Genomic DNA, 19,074 nt, shown 5'->3' with positions numbered 1-19,074 from the left:
CATGCCAAAAGGGATTCTCTCGTTCTCCCTCCCAGAGAACCAGTTTGGCGGTTTAAGAGGCTTGAGCACAAAGTCTAGGCTGAAGCTCCACTGCAGGACTGAGGGGTGACTTTTGGATGAGACGTTAAACCCTCTCGGGTGGACGTAAAAGATTCCCATGGCACTATTTTGAAGAAAAGTTATTCCTGGTGTCTTGGCCACTACTTATCCCTCAATCAACATCACTAAAAACAGATTATCTGCTCATTATCACATTGCTGTTTGTGGGAGCTTGCCGTGCGCAAATTGGCTGCTGCGTTTCCCACCAAAAATGTGCGGGTTAGGTTGATTGGCTATGATAAATTGACCCTTAGTGTTAGGGGGATTAAATACGTGGGGTTACAGGGATAGGGTGGGATATGTGTTGGTGTAGGGGTTACGGGGATCGGGTGGGATATGTGTCAGTGCAGGCTCGATGGGCCGAAATGGCCTCTATCTGCACTGTGGGGTTTCTGTGATTCTGTGATTACAACAGTGACTAGACTTTAAAAAGTACTCCATTGGCTGTAAAGCGCTTTGGGACATCCTGAGTGGTGAAAGGCGCTATAGAAATGCAAGTCTTTTCTTTTTGGGTGTTTACTGAATTTTGAAGTCTGCAATTTTCAATTGTAATCTTTAAAAGTACTTTCAAGTTGAAGGAAGTAGAACATAGAAAAACGTTGCATTATTTCTGTTGAAAATGATGTGCGTGGCTGATGTGTTCATTTTTAAGAGTCATGCCAACAGGCTTAGAAAGGGATGCTGAGTCGGAATGAAGGAGGCCTCCTCAGTTTGGTTTAACAAATACCAGAAGCAACACTCTGAGGGGTTGTGTTATTTCCTTTCTGCTCGCTCTTGAAATTCTTTTTCTCTGCCAAGTTTCTCTCTCTCTCTCTCTCTCTCTTCTGATCCCCCTCTCCCCTCCCCACCCCTACCAGGCCCCGGTTCCCATCCTCTCCTGTTTTCCAACGCGCTCCTTCTCGAAACCCACCAGTTTGTGTTCGCAGCCTGGCTGGGGCCTACTGCACAATGTGCAGCTCTGTGCCAACATCTGAAAGCACTTACATGGAAATGAGAGAGGACACTGGGAGGAAAGCCGGGAAGAAACGCCAGCACACAGCTATATGGCTCGGATGAAAGGACGGCGAGCCCGCACTGGGGAATAGCAGCTGTCTGGCAATGCTTACGCGGTGGAATACTTGCTGCTTGCTTTGTAATTGCAGCGTTTTGCATTTCCTCCCACATTTCCATCACACGCATTTGCACAGAGCGCTGATAATCTGCGTGCAGACCTTGCATTCCAAGTGCAAGCAGACGACAAGAATCACAAAATAAAAAGAAACAGTACAAAGTTAAAGATACTTGAGGCTCATGAATACTAGGGACATATGCTACACCACTGTCGTTTAATGAAGAGCATTTGAATCACGTGCGCAGCGCCATTTATGATCATTAGCGGAACTAACAGATTAAATTCCAGCCTGCTTTCATTTCCCTCCCCCTCCTCCTTTCTTGAAGGCATCCAGCCCTTGCTTGGGTTGGGTTCCACAGGTACCCACATCCCTCTGATACCTCATCCAAGTGACTATTCTTCAACTGCGAGCCTAGACAGTGAGCGGTTGCAGGCTATTGAACTGTGGTGGCATCACAGACGAGCCCATTCTTGTCCTCATTCCAGCTGGAATCAGTAAACAGCCAAATGAACCCTGGCCGATATTTTTTTTTTCTTTCCCCACCCCTCCTACTGCCAGGGACATCGATAAATCATAGTGCCCTAGTTCAGCAGAGAAAAATCCAGCTGTGTTTCATAGAACGTGTAACAGTTACAAATCCAATATAGGATTTTTGTTTAAACCGTCAGTGGTAATGTTATTTACCACAACACCAAGGCGCCCATACGCAGTGAGGAAGCATTGGTGACAATTTGAAGTGCGGATTTTAGCAAAGTGATTGCTAACCAGGCAGTCTACAGACTGGAGTGTCGGGAGATTGAGTGGAGGGTCCAATTCCTAGTCTTTTACATTCATAGAATCAGAGAAGTTTACAGCACAGGAGGCCATTCAGCCCATCTTGTCCGTGCCGGCTGACAAAGAGCTGTCCAGCCTAATCCCACTTTCCAGCACTTGGTCCGTAGCCCTGCAGGTTACGGCACTTCAAGTGCATATCCAAGTACTTTTTAAATGTGATGAGGGTTTCTGCCTCTATCACCCTTTCAGGCAGTGAGTTCCAGACCCTCCGCCACCCTCTGGGTGAAAACATTTCTCCTCAAATCCTCTCTAAACCTCCGACCAATTACTTTAAATCTATGCCCCCTGGTTATTGACCCCTCTGCTAAGGGAAATAGGTCCTTCCTATCCACTGTATCTCGGCCCCTCATAATTTTATACACCTCAATCAGGTCTCCCCTCAGCCTCCTCTGTTCCAAAGAAAACAACCCCAGCCTATTCAATCTTTCCTCATCGCTAAAATTCTCCAACCCAGGCAACATCCTCGTAAATCTCCTCTGCAACCCCTCTAGTGCAATCACATCCTTCCTGTAATGTGGTGACCAGAACTGCACGCCGTATTCTAGTTGTGGCCTAACTAGTGTTTTATACAGTTCTAGCATAACCTCCTTGCTCTTATATTCTATGCCTCGGCTAATAAAGGCAAGTATCCCGTATGCCGCCTTAACCACCTTATCTATCTGCCCTGCTACCTTCAGGGATCTGTGGACATGCACTCCAAGGTCCCTCTGATCCTTTGCACTTCTCAGTGTCCTACCGTTTCTTGTGTATTCCCTTGCCTTGTTAGCTCTCCCCAAATGCATTACCTCACACTTCTCCAGATTGTTGTTTCTAGAGCAAATGATATGGCATGGTGTGACATTTTGCAGCAACTCTTAAACATTTCTACCCAGTACCATAAAAACAGCTGCAGGCAGTGAAAATACCAGACTAGAGAAACAGCAAATCATATGTCCTACTTAATAAAATTACGGAACTGTTTGGAGCCTTCTTATGAATCTAATTTGATTTCCATACCAAAAGCAACAAAAAAAAACAAAATCTGCGGGTTCTGGAAAGCTGAAAACGAACACAAGAAAAGGCTGGAAACACTCGGTAGTTCATTCAACATCTGTGGCGAACAGGGGAGATGACGGGTTGATTTGATAGAGGTGTTCAAAAATTGTGAAGGGATTGGACAGAGGGGATGAAAACAGTGGTCGGGGGGTGGGGGGTCTAGAACGAGGAACATAGAAACATAGCAGATAGGAGCAGGAGTAGGCCATTCGGCCCTTCGAGCCTGCTCCGCCATTCAATGAGATCATGGCTGATCATCCAAATTCAGTACCCTGTCCCTGCCTTCTCCCCATATCCCTTGATCCCTTTAGCCTTAAGAAATATATCCAACGCTTTCTTGAATATATTTAATGAACTGACCTCCACCACCCTCTGTGGCAGAGAATTCCATAGGTTCACCACTCTCTGGGTGAAGAAATTCCTCATTTCAGTCCTAAATGGCTTACCCCTTATCCTTAGACTATGACCCCTGGTTCTGGACTCCCCGGCCATCAGAAACATCCTTCCTGCATCTAGTCTGTCCAGGCCTGACAGAATTTTATAGGTTTCGATGAGATCCCCTCTCAATCTTCTAAACTCCAGTGAGTATAAGCCCAATCGACACAATCTCTCCTCATACGTCATTCCTGCCATCCCAGGTATCAGCCTGGTGAATCTTTGCTGCACTCCTTCCATGGCAAGAACGTCCTTCCTCAGGTAAGGCGACCAAAACTGCACACAATACTCAAGGTGCGGTCTCACCAAGGCCCTGTACAACTGTAGCAAGACATCGTTGTTCCTGTACTCGAACCCTCTTGCTACGAAGGCCAACATACCATTTGCCTTCTTAACTGCCTACTGCACCTGCATGCTTACCTTCAGCGACTGGTGCACAAGAACACCCAGGTCTCTTTGCACTTCCCCTTCTCCCAATCTATTGCCATTCAAATAATAATCTGCCTTCCTGTTTTTGCCACCAAAGTGGATAACCTCACATTTATCCACATTATAGTGCATTTGCCATGTTTCTGCCCAATCACCCAACCTGTCCAAATCGTACTGGAGTTTCACGACATCCTCCTCACAGCATACCCTCCCACCCAGCTTTGTGTCGTCTGCAAATTTGGAGATATTACATCCAATTCCCTCGTCCAGATCATTAATATATATTGTGAACAGCTGGGGTCCTAGGATCCTTGCGGTACCCCACTAGTCACTGCCTGCCACTCGGAAAACGACCTGTTTATTCCAACTCTTTGCTTTCTGTCCGCCAACCAGTTCCCTATCCAAGTCAATACCTTGCCCCCAATCCCATGTGCCTTAAGTTTGCACGCTAATCTCTTATGTGGGACCTTATCGAAAGCCTTCTGAAAGTCCAAATACACCACATCCACTGGTTCTCCCTTATCTATTTTACCAGTTACATCCTCAAAAAATTCCAGTAGATTAGTCAAGCATGATTCACCTTTTGTAAATCCATGTTGACTTTGTCCGATCCTGTCACTGCTTTCCAAGTGCTCTGCTATTACATCTTTTATAATGGACTCTAGCATTTTCCCCACTACCGATGTCAGGCTTACCGGTCTATAATTCCCTGCTTTTTCTCTACCACCTTTTTTGAATAGTGGGGTAACATTAGCTACCCTCCAATCCATGGGTACTGTTCCAGAGTCTATCGAGTTCTGAAAGATGACCAGCAATGCATCTACTATTTCTAGGGCCACTTCCTTAAGTACCCTGGGATGTAGATTATCAGGCCCTGGGGATTTATCGACCTTCAGTCCCATCAATTTTCCTAACACCATTTCCCTACAAATACTGATTTCTTTCAGTTCCACCCTTTCATCAGACCCTATGTTCCCCGGCATCTCTGGGGGGTTATTTGTGTCCTCCTTTGTGAAGACAGAACCAAAATATGTATTTAGTTGGTCTGCCATTTCTTTGTTCCCCATTATAAATTCCCCTGATTCTGACTGCAAGGGACCTATGCTTGACTTCACCAATCTTTTTCTCTTCACATATCTATAAAAGCTTTTACAGTCAGTTTTTATGTTCCTTGCCAGCTTACTCTCATATTCTATTTTCCCTTTCTTAATTAATCCCTTTGTCCTCCTTTGTTGAATCCTAAACTGCTCCCAATCCTCAGGATTATTGCTTTTTCTGGCCAATTTATATGTCCTCTCCTTGGATCTTATGCTATCCCTAATTTCCCTTGTTAACCACGGTTGAGTCACCTTTTTTGTTTTATTTTTATGCCAAACTGGGATGAACAAATTCTGTAGCTCATCCATTCGGCCTTTGAATGTTTGTCATTGCCTATCCACCGTCAACCCTTTGAGTGCCATTCCCCAATCAATCCTACCCAACTCGCTCCTCAGACCATCGTACTTTCCTTTATTTAAATTGAGGACCCTAGTCTCTGAGTCAACTACTTCATTCTCCATCTTAATGAAGAATTCGATCATATTATGATCGCTCCGACCCAAGGGGCCTCGTACAACAAGATTGCTAATTAATCCTTTCTCGTTACATAATACCCAGTCTAAGATGGCCTGATCTCTGGTTGGTTCCTCGACATATTGGTCCAGGAAACCATCCCGTAAACACTCCAGGAATTCCTCCTCCACAGTATTGTTACTAATTTGGTTGGCCCAATCTATATGTAGATTAAAGTCACCCATGATGACTGCTGTGCCCTTATTGCACGCTTCTTTAATTTCCCTTTTAATGCCACCCCCAACCTCCGCCTTACTGTTTGGAGGTCTATATACCACTCCCACTAACGTTTTTTTCCCCTTAGTATTTCTCAATTCTACCCATACAGATTCCACATCATCAGAGCTAATATCCTTCATTACAATTGTGTTAATCCCTTCTTTAACCAGTAATGCTACCCCACCTCCCTTTCCTTTTTGCCTATCTTTCCTGAATATCGAATACCCCTGGATGTTGAGTTCCCAGTCTTGGCCATCCTTGAGCCACGTTTCCGTAATCCCAACCAAATCGTATTCGTTTACCTCTATTTGCGCAGCCAATTCATCCACCTTATTACAAATGCTCCTCGCATTAAGACACAAAGGGCTAAAAATTCAGTTAGGAGCGCCCAGCTCGCCTGGGCGCCGGAATTACCGCTGCGCGCGGAGCCACTTGCGCCATCGGGATATTCAGTTTCAGCGCCCCAAGTGGAAGCCGGCCGCTAAACAAGGGTTTCGGCGCCCCGCTTGGGGCGCTGAAACTGAATATCGGCGCGCAAAGTGCCGCAGCGCCACCCGCTGCGGCACGGCAGGCTGCGGTACTGCAGGCCTTCCTCCCACTGTTAAGGGGGAGGTGCCTGCAACAGCGCGATCCCCGCTCGCGAGTGCCGGCAAATGAGCCCGGCACCAAGAAGTGCCGGGCTCTCGGGAAACAGCCGGCAATGCCGCGGGGGGGGGGGGGGGAGGGGAGGGGGTGTAGGAGGCCGGGGACGGAGGTGCGGGCAGGCAGCCGCCGAAAAAGCGGCCGGCCGCACCTCCACCTTAACTACCGCCACAGGTAGGCCCCTGTGTACCGGTCGCTGTTGGCGGCCGGCGCGGAGGAGGCGGCCGCGACCAAATATGGACAGCGGGGCGATAGCGGGGCACTGCGCACACCGATGACGTCATCGGTGGCGGCGCAGCGCTACAGGCTAACGCCGCCATTAGCGCCCCGCTAAATATCGCGGTAGGTGTGGCCAGTGGCGCAAAAGCCCTCTTTGGACGCAAACTGGTGGCGCAGGCCACTGAATTTCTAGGCCAAAGCCTTCAGGCTTGTTTTTTTAACACTCTTAGACCTATTAGAATTATTATTTACTGTGGCCATGTTTGATTTAAACCGTTGATTTCTCTGACTGCCACTTTTGTTTTTCTCCTTCCTATCTTTTGCTTTTATCCTTGTTTCCCTTTCCTCTGTCTACCTGCTCAGGTTCCCAACCCCCAGGAGACACAGATATACGATTAAATGCAACAGATTTAGGACAGAGAGCAGGAGGAACTTTTTTTTTTTTTTTACACAGAGGTTTGCGGAATGCACTGCCAGAGCTAGTGATCGGAGCAGAGACCATGTCGACATTTAAGAATTAGGTTAAATGGTTGAAGGAATGGGAGAATAAAGAGATATAGGAAGGGGCCGGGGACACGGGATTAGGACTTACTGCTCGTGTGGAGGACAAACACCAACAAGGACTGTTTGGCCCAGCTTGTTCTCTGTTGTCATTTCTATGTTAATCTAGGACGGTGATTATTGGTCTTGGGTTTTAGCGAATCGGCAAGGTCCTTGTGCTCATTTTCAAACCCCTCACTCCTCTTCCTCTTATATAGACATTACAGCACAGAAACAGGTCATTCGGCCCAACTGGTCTGTGCTGGTGGTTATGCTCCACATCGAGGTAGAACAAATGGATCCTCAATCTCCCGAAGAGGGTCTCGGAGGTAATTGAACATGAACTCCCGCACTCGACGGATATCCGTCGCCCACAATTCCTAGGCAATAAAAACAGAACATCGAAACTGTTCACGAATGATGTACCTCCTTGTAAATCTCTCGTTACTGAACGTTCAGTCAAGAAGCTCGCGGTGATTAGAGGCTGATTATTGAGGCATCAGCATCAGCATATCCTTCAATTCCTTTCTCCCTCCTGTGTTTATCTAGCTTCCTCTTAAATGCATCAATGCTAATCGCCTTCAACTACTCCCTGTGGTAGCGAGTTCCACATTCTAGCCTCTTTGGGTTAAGAAGTTTCTCCTGAATTTCCTTTTGGATTTATTGGTGACTATCTTATATTTATGGCCCCCAGTTCTGGTCTCCCCCACAAGTGGAAACATCTTCTCTGTGTCTACCCTATCAAACCCCTTCCATAATTTTAAAGACCTCGATCAGGTCACCCCTCAGCCTTCTCTTCTAGAGAAAAGAGACCTGACCTGTTAAATTTTTCCGGATAGTTATATCCGATATACTTGTGAATCTTTTATGCACCTTCTCCAGTGCCGCTATGTCCTTTTTATAATATGGAGACCAGAGCTGCTCACTGTTCTCCGAGTGTGGTCTAACCAAGGTTCGGTACAAGTTTAACATCTGAGTGATCTTCTCCAGCCGTATGTCACAGCTCAGACGCTGTGCTCCAGTGATTCTGGATAGCTTGTCATCCTCTGCTTCAACGCTGGGGGCTGATCTTTCAGGCACTGTGCCCTTCTCTGTGGCGCACTCCCTGCAAACAACTTGCCTTGCTACCCCTCTCGTTTTCTTTACAAGCCTCTTAAAATCCTCTCACTTAGACGATGCTTTCGGTGACCTACCAATTTCCTATTTTCTGCTTAGTATTCCGCCCTCATTCCCACTTGTAAATTGCTCCGAGAGATTCTTGTACATCGGGGTGCTATGCAAATTATAAAATGAAAGACTTGCATTTATATAGCGCCTTTCACAACCTCAGGACATCCCAAAGCGCTTTACAGTCAATGAAGTGCTTTTGAAGTGTAGTCACTGTTGTAATGTAAGACACGCAGCAGCCAATTTGAACACAGCAAGCTCCCACAAACAGCAAGGTGATAAAGACCACTGTTTCAGTGATGTTGGTTGAGGGATAAATATTGGCCAGGACACCGGTGAGAATTCCCCGGCTCTTCTTCAAAATAGTGCCGTGGGATCTTTTACATCCACCTGAGAGGGCAGACGGGGCCTCGGTTTAACGTCTCATCCGAAAGGGCAGCACTCTCTTGTTTCCCGTGGATGGAGAGGCTAGAACTTGGGGGGCATAGTCTCAGGATAAGGGGTCGGCCATTTAGGACAGAAATGAGGAGAAATTTATTCACTCAGAGGGTTGTGAATTTATGGAATTCTCTGCCCCAGGGGGCTGTGGATGCTCAGTCGTTGAGTATATTCAAGGCTGAGATCGATAGATTTTTGGACTCCAGGGGAATCAAGGGATATGGAGATCGGGCGGGAAAGTGGAGTTGAGGTTGAAGATCAGCCATGGATCTTATTGAATGGCGGAACAGACTTGAGAGGCCAAATGGTCTACGCCCACTCCTATTTCTTAGGTTCCCTCAGTACTGCACTGAAGTGCCAGCCTTGATTTTGTGCTCAATGCCCTGGAGTGGGACTGTGAACCCACAACCTTGAGACTCACGAGGCGAGAGCGCTACCATTGAGCCACGGCATGATGTGGCACTGATGGTGCTCAATTTCAGCAAGTGGAGCTGTGCTTTAAGAGACAGGAATGGCAGCCCCTACTCCATATCCCCAAGACCTACACAACTCTCCCACAATGGATAGCTGGTATCAAAAGTACAGCGTTTGAACCCAGGCCCTCTGAAGGAGAGTACAGTACCAGTGTGCTGCCACCAGATATATTACGCTGATTTAATAACAGGCTTAATAACATTTTCGTGGGTGTGGCATCTAGAAAACAATTTTACAAGAACTTAAGATAATTGGCAAAAGAACCAAGGGGGTGGGGGGGGGAGATGAGGGGAATTTTTTTTTACGCAGCAAGTTGTTATGATCTGGAAGTCATGTGGATATGTACTTGAGAAGGAAAAAATATTGCAGGGCAGTGGAGGAAGAGCAGGGGATTGGGACTAATTGGATAGTTCTTTCAAAGAGCTGGCACAGGCAGGATGGGCCTAAGGGCCTCATTCTGTGCTGTGTGATTCTATGATATTTGTACCAGGTTTGTAATATTGTGTTGCATTGTCACCACCCTTTTGACAGGGCCTCCGTCAGCCGAACTGAGCTAATTCCCTTCAATGGATTATTGCTGCGTTTCTAAGTAAAACAGCTTTACCTCTATCAACTTATCAACTATCTCTTTTGCGTGCCTGGATGCTCCTGCATCATAAACGCCTGAGTTTGTCACCTTGGTACCAGACCACTACCAGCCCGGTGCTGCGACCATATTTTTCCCTGGGATATGGGGCGGCTGCCCCAAGAGCGGCCCGTAGCGAACCATCTTCATCCTGCAGAGCAGAAGCCCCCCCACCCCCCCTCAGTGTGCCCGTGAACCAGTGTCCTAACAGCAATATCTCCTACCGACACTCTAGTACATCGGAGTCCAAATAAAGTGCACAGGACAAAATCTTACATCATGGACAAGTATTTAATAAACACGCTCTACTTCATGGTTTGCTCTGCCTCTGGGTGAAAGGCATGTTTACCGTTATATTACATTATACTAGCACAGGCACACTGTATATTTGCTGTGTTCTTTAAGTAAGAACAATTCTCACAGTTTAATAAGCAGCAGCTCATGAATGACTGACCAGGTCACATACTTCAACAGAAAGTAATTACAAAGATGAAACAGTGGCCAGTTCCCATCTCTGCCTGATGCGGATTTTCTTCTTTTTTTTCTCTTTTAAAACTATTTTTGACAACACAATTAAAAAAAAAAATGCCACTTTTTTCCGAAGTTAAAATGTACTTTCCTGTGAATACAAGGGTTATGAGTCGTACTGGAGAAGCTGCCTGAAATAGGCCAGAGCAGCAAGAGTTTCCATAGAAACCAAATTGCAGCAGTCCACATCCCTAGAACTGACAGGTCATCCACACAGTCCATCTCCGCCAGCCTTCATCTGTTGTCTCCGCTTATCCTAGTTCTTCTCAATAATCTGAGTGAAAGAAAAGAACAGGTGTAGTCGACGGCTACAGAAGGCTGGGGTGGGGTGGGGGGGGGGGACGGACAGATTATATAAGAATATAAGCCAGTGATAGCTAAATTTAGAACAGATACCAGAAGGAACTTCCTCACGCAAAAGGATAATAATTGTCTGGAATAATCCTCTAGACAGGACGGTATGGACACCAACGCTAGACTGTTTAAAACATAGCCAGATCTTAGACTGAACAAGCTAGAATAATATAGAGGCAATCTCTGGTGGACTGAATAGCCTTTCCTCACCCTTGAATTTTTCTATGTTCGTACCAAGGGCGTTGTGCAAATTCTAATGTCTCATAATGGAATAATACCGCAAAACCGAGTGCACATGAACACTGAATGTATATAAACATGCAAACATCATATATATGTACATATATATATATATATAAACACATATCTATAAACACACATATAAAAACACACACACATGTATCTATTATATTATATATAAGCAGTGTATAGAATAAATATACACAGCACAGTTCTTAGATTGAATACATACACAGTATGGAACACGGACAGCACAATATACAGAAAACAAAGTGTATAAAATGAAGCACATTGTATAGAACACACACAGATCATATACACATCGGAGATACATAACACAATGTATAGACTAGGTACAAACAGTATATAAATAAATGTAACCCATCGTGTAACACATATAATGGGATATTGAAGGGGCACTAGCACTATGGAATACCAAATACGGCCTGTATAAAAGAAATAGGTGCACCAGGAGCAGTGTACAAAGTACCAAGGGATACTCTAGGACGGTTCATTACTGATCAACAATAATGACAATTGTTTGTTTTTCTTCTGACTTTAGAAGTAGTTTTGCTGGAGCAGCATGGGTGACCGGCCTTGTGTAACTATGGTTACCCAGTTTTACTTCCTTTGTTCCCTCCCCATTATCAGCTCCAGCATCAGTTACAGGCCTTGTCCCCGGACTCTAGGGTTTCCAACCCTCTAGGATTGCCCTGGAGTCTCGAGGAATTGAAGATTAATCGCCTGTCAGGGCATTAAAAAAAAACGGAGTGTTTTAAAGAAAAATTTCTTTCAACATTTTTATTTATCGGTTATAAAAAATATTGGAAATGAAGGAAAAAGGATGCTTGACTGGGCAGTTAGAGGCGAGAGATCATGTGATGAAACCGCCAGGGATACGTGGAACCAGAGTTGGTAACCCTGCCACTTCCACTCAAATCAAAGGTTTCCCCTAGATGAGCCCATGCACCAGCAGCAGATGCTTCATAGTTGTGGTAAATTAATGTTCTGCTTTTCTGCTGACCTTGCAGGGCTCCAGTACTGAGCGTGAGCCTCTGACTCAAACGTTCTCCATTAATATCGCCATGGCAACATAACTTCCTCTACATAGGGGAGGGACGGTGTCATGATGACCCAGGTGACGCAATCACGTTATTGTGCTGCTTTCTAGTCCAACCATGTGTTAAAAAAAAAAATCACATTTTGGTTAAAAATACAAAACTCAATAGCTCAATGGCATTAGATACTTCACATTATGCTACTGAGCCGTTTGGACCACAAAAGCCCCAGGTTCAATCCTTTGTGCTGAGTTAGCTGATTATTGCCGAAGGTGGTAGGTGGACAATTGGCTTTAGTGTTTGAAAGAAGGAGGAAAACAAAATTGAGTCCAAGCCTCCCAGTCGCTGCCAGCCTGCCGATACTCGCTGCCTTGACTCACAGATTAAGAATGGGCACTTTGGCAACGTGCTGACGGGCGACTGGGACCACTCAAACTGTATCCTAACAGGAGTCACTGCAGTTGGGGGTGGGGGGGAAGAAGCGGAACCACATCGGGAAAGATCGCAAGTGTGCTGCAGCCGGGGTTTGCCATGGCACAGTCTGAGCTCAGTTAACATAGAGGGCCATTCCTGAACTGAATCTGCTTGACGAATTCCCCACCCCCTCCACCTTTTGATAGTATCTCTTTAATCACACTCCACCCGACTGTTCAAAGGAGTGTGTTCAGAGACTGGTTGGTGAACAACAGTGGAAGATTTTTCTGGTCCTATTATTCTCTATTCTATAGAGGTGTTCAAAATTATGAAGTATTTTGAGAGAGTAGATCGGGAGAAACTGTTTCCAGTGGCAGGAGGGTCGGTAGCCAGCGGACAGATTTACAATAATTGGCAAAAGAACCAGAGGGGAGATGAGGAGAATTTTTTTTTTTTACACATTGCGTTGTGATCTGGAATTCACTGTCTGAAAGGGTGGTGTAAGCAGATTGAGTAGTAGCTTTCAAAAGGGAGTTGGATAAATACTTGAAAAGGAAAAATCTGCAGGGCTATGGGGAAAGAGCGGGGGAGCGGGACTAATTGGAGAGCTCTTTCAAAGAGCCGGCACAGGCACGATGGGCCGAAGGGCCTCGTTCTGTGCTGTGTGATTCTATGATATTTGTACCAGGTTTGTAATATTGTGTAGCGTTGTCACCACCCTTTTGACAGGGCCTCCCGTCAGCCGAACTGAGCTAATTCTCTTCAATGGATTATTGCTGCGTTTCTAAATAAAACAGCTTTACCTCCTCTCTCTTGTCTCAGTGTGTTCCAGCTGCTGTTCCTGGAAAAGCCGCAGGTCCTCCTGTTGGTATCGGCCATCGAACGACCCCTCCCTGCCCCTGTAGGCCAGCAGCTGGCTGGAATGGTCAGCGCTGCGCTCCCGGAGGGACGGATTCGACACGCACAGAACAGTGTCACCGTTTTCCTGGGTAAAGAGAACAATAGTCAAAATTAGCGAGAGGAAGATGGGCCAGAGGACAAAGGGCAAGTAAGACAGAGAGGGGGCACAGAAGGAGTAAATAGAACCATAGATTCGTATAGCACAGAAGGAGGCCATTTAGCCCATCCTGGGCTCTGAAAGAGCTATCCAATTAGTCCCACTCCCCTGCCCTTTGCCCTGCAAATCTTTTCCTTTTTAAGTAGAAATCCAGCTCCCCATTGAAAGTTACAATTTTTTTTATTCATTGGATGTAGGCATCACAGGCAAGGCCAGCATTTATTGCCCATCCCTAATTGCCCTTGAGAAGGTGGTGGTGAGCTGCCTTCTTGTCCATCTTCTTTGTAGCAGTCTGCTAGGCCATTTCAGGGGGCAGTTAAGAGTCAACCACTTTGCTGTGGGTCTGGAGACCAGGCCAAGTAAGAACAGCAGATTTCTTTCCCTGAAGGACATCAGTGAACCAGATGGGTTTTTACGACAATCCAGTAGTTTTATGGTCACCATTACTGATACTAGCTTTTTAATTCCAGATTTATTTAATTAACTGAATTTAAATTCCCCAGCTGCTGTGGGATTTCAACTAGCATCATCGGATCATTAGTCCAGGCCTCTGGAATTACTAGTCCAGTAACATAACCACTATGCTACCATACCCCTTATTGAATCTGCTTCCACCATCCTTTCAGGCAGTGCATTCCAGATCATAACAACTTGTTTTCACGCTCCCCGCAAATATTGGGGGCCTTTATTTTACTTGGAGTGCTGCCTTCAATTATTTGCAGTCTGGTTAACATTTCTCACCAGGAGGAATTTGTGAGCTTTGAGTTGGATTTTCTCAGCAGAAGGCACATCACTGCTGCTAAGATATCATGAGTTGGATGTTCCATAACACAGGGTACGAGCAGATTGAGTAATTGATCAGAATCCTAGCTGATAAGGGAATTAGGGGTTACGGGAAGCGGGCAGGGAAGTGGACATGAGTCTAGGTTCGGATCAGCCATGATCCTATTGAATGGCGGAGCAGGCCCGAGGGGCCTTATGGCCTACTCCTGCTCCTACTTCTTATGATATTATTAAATGTATCCTTATACTGGGTGAACCACAGCCCCCCCCTCATTTTACATTGGATAAATCGAGTTGAACTGTAAGTCTGTTGTACCTTTATCACGGATTCCAAGACCTCCAGGTGGATCATCAATGCCGCCAGTTCTAGGTCCTCACTGTAGCTGTTCTTCAAAGGCACGGATCGATAACCTGAGACAACACGAGAGACAATGGTGAAACAGCAAGAGTTGGAGAGGAAATAGAGGAAACTCTCGATTTACCGGCACCTAAATAACCGGAAATCTCTGTTAACCGGAAAAATTCAGGAGTAGGTTCAGGTAAGTTTTACTTCATATTAGTGGCCGTTCCTGGATCTGTGGCCGTGTAACCGGGGTTCCTGCACCTGTTGCTAAGCAACAGGGACGCTTGGTCTGTGGCCGGGGTTCCTGCACCTGTTGCTAAGCAACAGGGAAGCCTGGATTTGTTGCTGTGTACAGAGCTCTCGTACCTTTTACTATACCTCTCTGTAATCCAGACTTTTTGATAAACTGGCACCACATCGGTCCCGTCGGTGCTGGATAAAAAAGAGTTTCCTGTAGCACAAGGGATCGGAGGGGAACACGAGGACAGGCAATGGAACAACACAGCTAACTGGGGGGACGACACCATCTGGAAATGGCCGGTGAAGCAACTCAAGGAGCGGGCAGCGAAACAACACGAGGGACGGGTGGGCAAAGAAGAAGGAACGAGCTATGAAAGACCACAGAGCGGACAGTGCGACAACATGGGGCGCGGGCGGTTAAATAACACAAGGGACTGGGCACCAAAATAACATGGGGGACAGGTGGCAAAAAGAGGACAGCGGTGAAACAGCACAAGGGACAGACGGTAAACAGCACGAGGGATGGGGAGAGGAGAAAGATCTTTTTCTTTTTCTTTACCTGTCCTGATGGCTTTGACAGGGAAGGTGGCTTCTGCCAGAAAGTTCTGATCGCTGAACACATCCTCCTCGTAGACCACAAATCGCAAGAAGCTGAACTCGGGGTTGCTGATGTTTATAGAAAATGACTTTGCCGTCCACGTGGGGTTTAATCCATTCACCGCTAAAAAAGGAACAACAGAACCTTTATTTTCTACAATGTTTTACACAATGAGAAATAAGAATTTTAGGAACCACTAAAGGCTCAGCTCACTGAGCTCAGCATGTTCAATTCTGGCCTCTTACGCATCCCCGATTTCCATCGCTCCACCATTGGCGGCCATGCTTACAGTTGCCTAGGTCTTAAGCTCTGGAATTCCCTCCCTAAACCTCTCCATCTCTCTGCCTCTCTCTCCTCCTTTAAGATGCTCCTTAAAACCTAGCTCTTTGACCAAGCTTTTGGTCACCTGTCCTAATATCTCCTTATGCGGTTCGGTATCAAATATTGTTTGATAATCGCTCCTGTGAGGCGCCTGGGGACGTTTTACTACATTAAAGGCGCTATATAAATGCAAGTTGTTGTTCACGAGTAATACTGTAATTATGTCAGGTGTCCCACACTCATGTAGAAAGCAATGCCAGGCACTGCTATCTGATCTGTCACATTAAAATTGCGCTCATCAAATGACATGCCAGCAACATTTCCTGTAAGCTGCATGGCCGCGCGGCTCTCTGCTGGCCCGCGCAGCCCGGGAACGGCTTTTCCAGTGTTAAGTTTCACGCAAATGCGAAACTGTGATTGGGCCGTGCAGCCCCTTAAAGGAGCCGCGTACCCCCCAAAAAAAATTAGGGGGAACATTGCATGCCAGTAATTCCTGGAGGTGCATTGGAGGTATGGAAGATGATTGTAAGGCCCCAACAGATTGTCCAACAGGCAACTGGAGGGAGAGCATTTAGGCGGGGCCGGTTTTACAGCAGTGCCCTCTACACGTGTAACCATACTCTAGGGCTAACTGTAGAATGAAACCGGAGGGAACTGCAGCCTTGCCTGTGTTACCTGTATAAGCTGTTAGTTGAAATCTGAAAGCGCAGCTGGCGATACTGCTCGAAAGGAAGTCCACATCAGCAGCTCCGCCACAGACAGGAAAAGAATTGGGGAAAATGTGACACCGGTGTCATTGAGAAAGTTACCACAGGAACTGGGGCAGGGCCTCGGCTGCCTCAGGGTTGGATTTAAGAAAGACATTCTTACCTACGATCTCAGTCTTGTATTTGCAGTTATCGTAGTCGGCTCCACAGACCTCGACCTCTACAAACGGACAGGTTATGCCTCTGCCATTCTTAGGCAAGTGACGAGCCCCCAAGACCTGGCGAAAATAATTTTAAGGGGGGGAAATAAAAGTTATCCACCTGTTGCACCTCTGCCACACAGTGACTTGTTTCTCCAAACAACTTGCGCGCACCTCCAACACTGAGCTCCCGACCCTGATGTATTTCAAGTCTCGAGAATGTCCATTAACTGTCATGGGGAGATTGGTAGTGGGACCATGGGGCCAGGTGATGGGCACACTTAAAAGTCCAAACCAGGCAGGGGCAAGGAGTGGGATCATCGCAAGGTCATAGAGTCATAGAGTTATACAGCACAGAAAGAGGCCCTTCGGCCCATCAAGCCCTGTCCATTCTAATCCTATTTTCCAGCACTTGGTCCGTAGCCTTGTCTGCTATGGCGTTTCAAGTGCTCATCTAAATGTTTCTTGAATGTTGTGAGGGTTCCTGCCTCTACCACCCTTTCAGGCAGTGAGTTCCAGATTCCAACCACCCTCTGGGTGAAAAAGTTTTTCCTCAAATCCCCTCTAAACCTCCTGCCCCTTACCTTGAACTATGCCCCCTGGTTATTGACCCCTCTACTAAGGGGAAAAGTTCCTTTCTATCTAGCTAGCTATGCCCCTCATAATTTTGTACACCTCAATCAGGTCCCCCCTCAGCCTTCTCTGCTTTAAGGAAAAAAAACCCAGCCTGTCCAGTCTCTCTTCATAGCTGAAGCCCAGGTAACATCCTGGTGAATCTCCTCTGAACCCTCTCCAATGCAATCACATCCCTCCTATAGTGTGGCGACCAGAACTGCACACTGTATTCCAGCTGTGGCCTAACTAGCATTTTGTACAGCTCCATCATAACCTCCCTGCTCTTATATTCTATGCCTCGGCGAAAGAAGGCAAGTGTCCCATATGCCTTTTTAACCACCTTATCTACCTGTCCTGCTGCCTTCAGGGATCTATGTACATGCACACCAAGATCCCTCTGGTCCTCTGTCCTTCCTAGGGTCCTACCATTCATTGTGTATTCCCTTGCCTTGTTAATACTCCCAAAATGCATTGCCTCACACTTTCCAGGGTTAAATTCCATTTGCCACTGTTCTGCCCATCTAACCATCCCGTCTATATCGTCCTGTAGCCTGAGGCTTCCCTCCTCGCTATTTACCACTCCACCAATTTTCGTGTCATCTGCGAACTTACTGATCATACCTCCTACATTCATATCTAAATCATCAATGTACACTACAAACAGCAAAGGACCCAGCACCGATCCCTGCGGTACACCACTGGACACAGGCTTCCAGTCACAAAAAACACCTTCGACCATCACCCTCTGCCTCCTGGTAAGTGACGTGGCGCACTGCAACATATCCCGGGAATTTCTACACTCATCACATGCATTCATCATCTTCCGCGGCCACATAGTTACCTCCGGGATTGACCCAAGCTTCCATCTTTGGTCCCCCACCTATATCTCATCGAACTGCTGCCACTTGGTGACACTGTCCATAAGCATGGGGTCAGCTTCTATATTTATGCTGGTGATAGCCAGCTTGATCATTCCATTACCACCCTCAAAATCTACTACTACGCTGTCCGACATCAAGTTGTGGATGAGCCAGAACTTTCTGTAACTTAACATTGGCAACACTGAACCCATCTGGTTCTGATTCTGCTGGAAACACTGCACCTTGCCCTGTGATTCAATCCCTCCCCTTCCTGGCTGCTTATCCAGGCTTAGACTGATGGTGTGCGATCTGAACGATGCCTCAAATTCATCACCAAAGCCTTCTATTTCCACCTCCGTCATATTGCCTGCCTCCAGCCCTACCTCATCTCTACTGCTGCCGAAAGTCTTATCAGTGCTTTTGTCATCCACAACTTCTCCAACCATCTCCTCGCTGGCCTTCTGCGATCCATCCTACGTTAACTCCAAGTCGTCCAAAAATCACCACCGCCTGCATCCCCCTCACCTTTCACCCCTGTGCAGTGGCTTTCCATCCCCCTCAACGAGATGCCTTCAAATCAAAAAACCGCCCCCCCCACCCGCCCTCTGCCATCTCCTCCAGCCCAACATAACATCCCAATCCGCACCTCCTGACTGCGCAGGTCACCCGCATTCATGTTGATGCTGTTTCATTTCCATGAAAAGTGAATTAGGAATGAAGAAATGATCTGCGCACTCAAGTGTAAGCTGTTGGGACAGCTGTTTACTTCAGGCTCAAGAGGTAATCACGTCAGCGAAAGTGCTGAGAAATTAACAGGAAAAGAACCAACAACAGCAACATCTGATGGTCATTTGTATATTTTATCAAACCAAAAGAA

The 19,074-nt window shown here is 46.6% G+C and overlaps 1 protein-coding gene across 2 annotated transcripts in view; it reads right to left on the bottom strand.

Moving 5' to 3' along the window:
• Positions 1-10,151: 10,151 nt before the first annotated feature.
• plcg1 (phospholipase C, gamma 1) overlaps positions 10,152-19,074 on the bottom strand; it is a 171,071-nt gene continuing 162,148 nt past the window's right edge. The window contains exons 28-33 of one of the 2 annotated variants that reach the window (XR_015080675.1): positions 16,686-16,800; positions 15,456-15,617; positions 14,630-14,724; positions 13,277-13,458; positions 12,026-12,168; positions 10,152-10,681 (exon numbers count right to left, since the gene is read on the bottom strand). Coding sequence is in view for 1 of the 2 variants with exons in the window: in XM_086005717.1 (XP_085861843.1) it covers positions 10,642-10,681; positions 13,277-13,458; positions 14,630-14,724; positions 15,456-15,617; positions 16,686-16,800 (594 nt within the window). In the remaining variant the exon portion in view is untranslated. The remainder of the gene's footprint in view (positions 10,682-12,025; positions 12,169-13,276; positions 13,459-14,629; positions 14,725-15,455; positions 15,618-16,685; positions 16,801-19,074) is intronic. The other variant, XM_086005717.1, reaches the window with a different exon arrangement.

This window comes from Somniosus microcephalus, chromosome 13, assembly GCF_052327205.1.
Source record: "Somniosus microcephalus isolate GS21.2 chromosome 13, FLI_Smic_1.0, whole genome shotgun sequence".
In the NCBI taxonomy this organism is placed as follows: Eukaryota; Metazoa; Chordata; class Chondrichthyes; order Squaliformes; family Somniosidae; genus Somniosus; species Somniosus microcephalus.
This window is presented reverse-complemented; position numbering and strand designations above follow the sequence as displayed.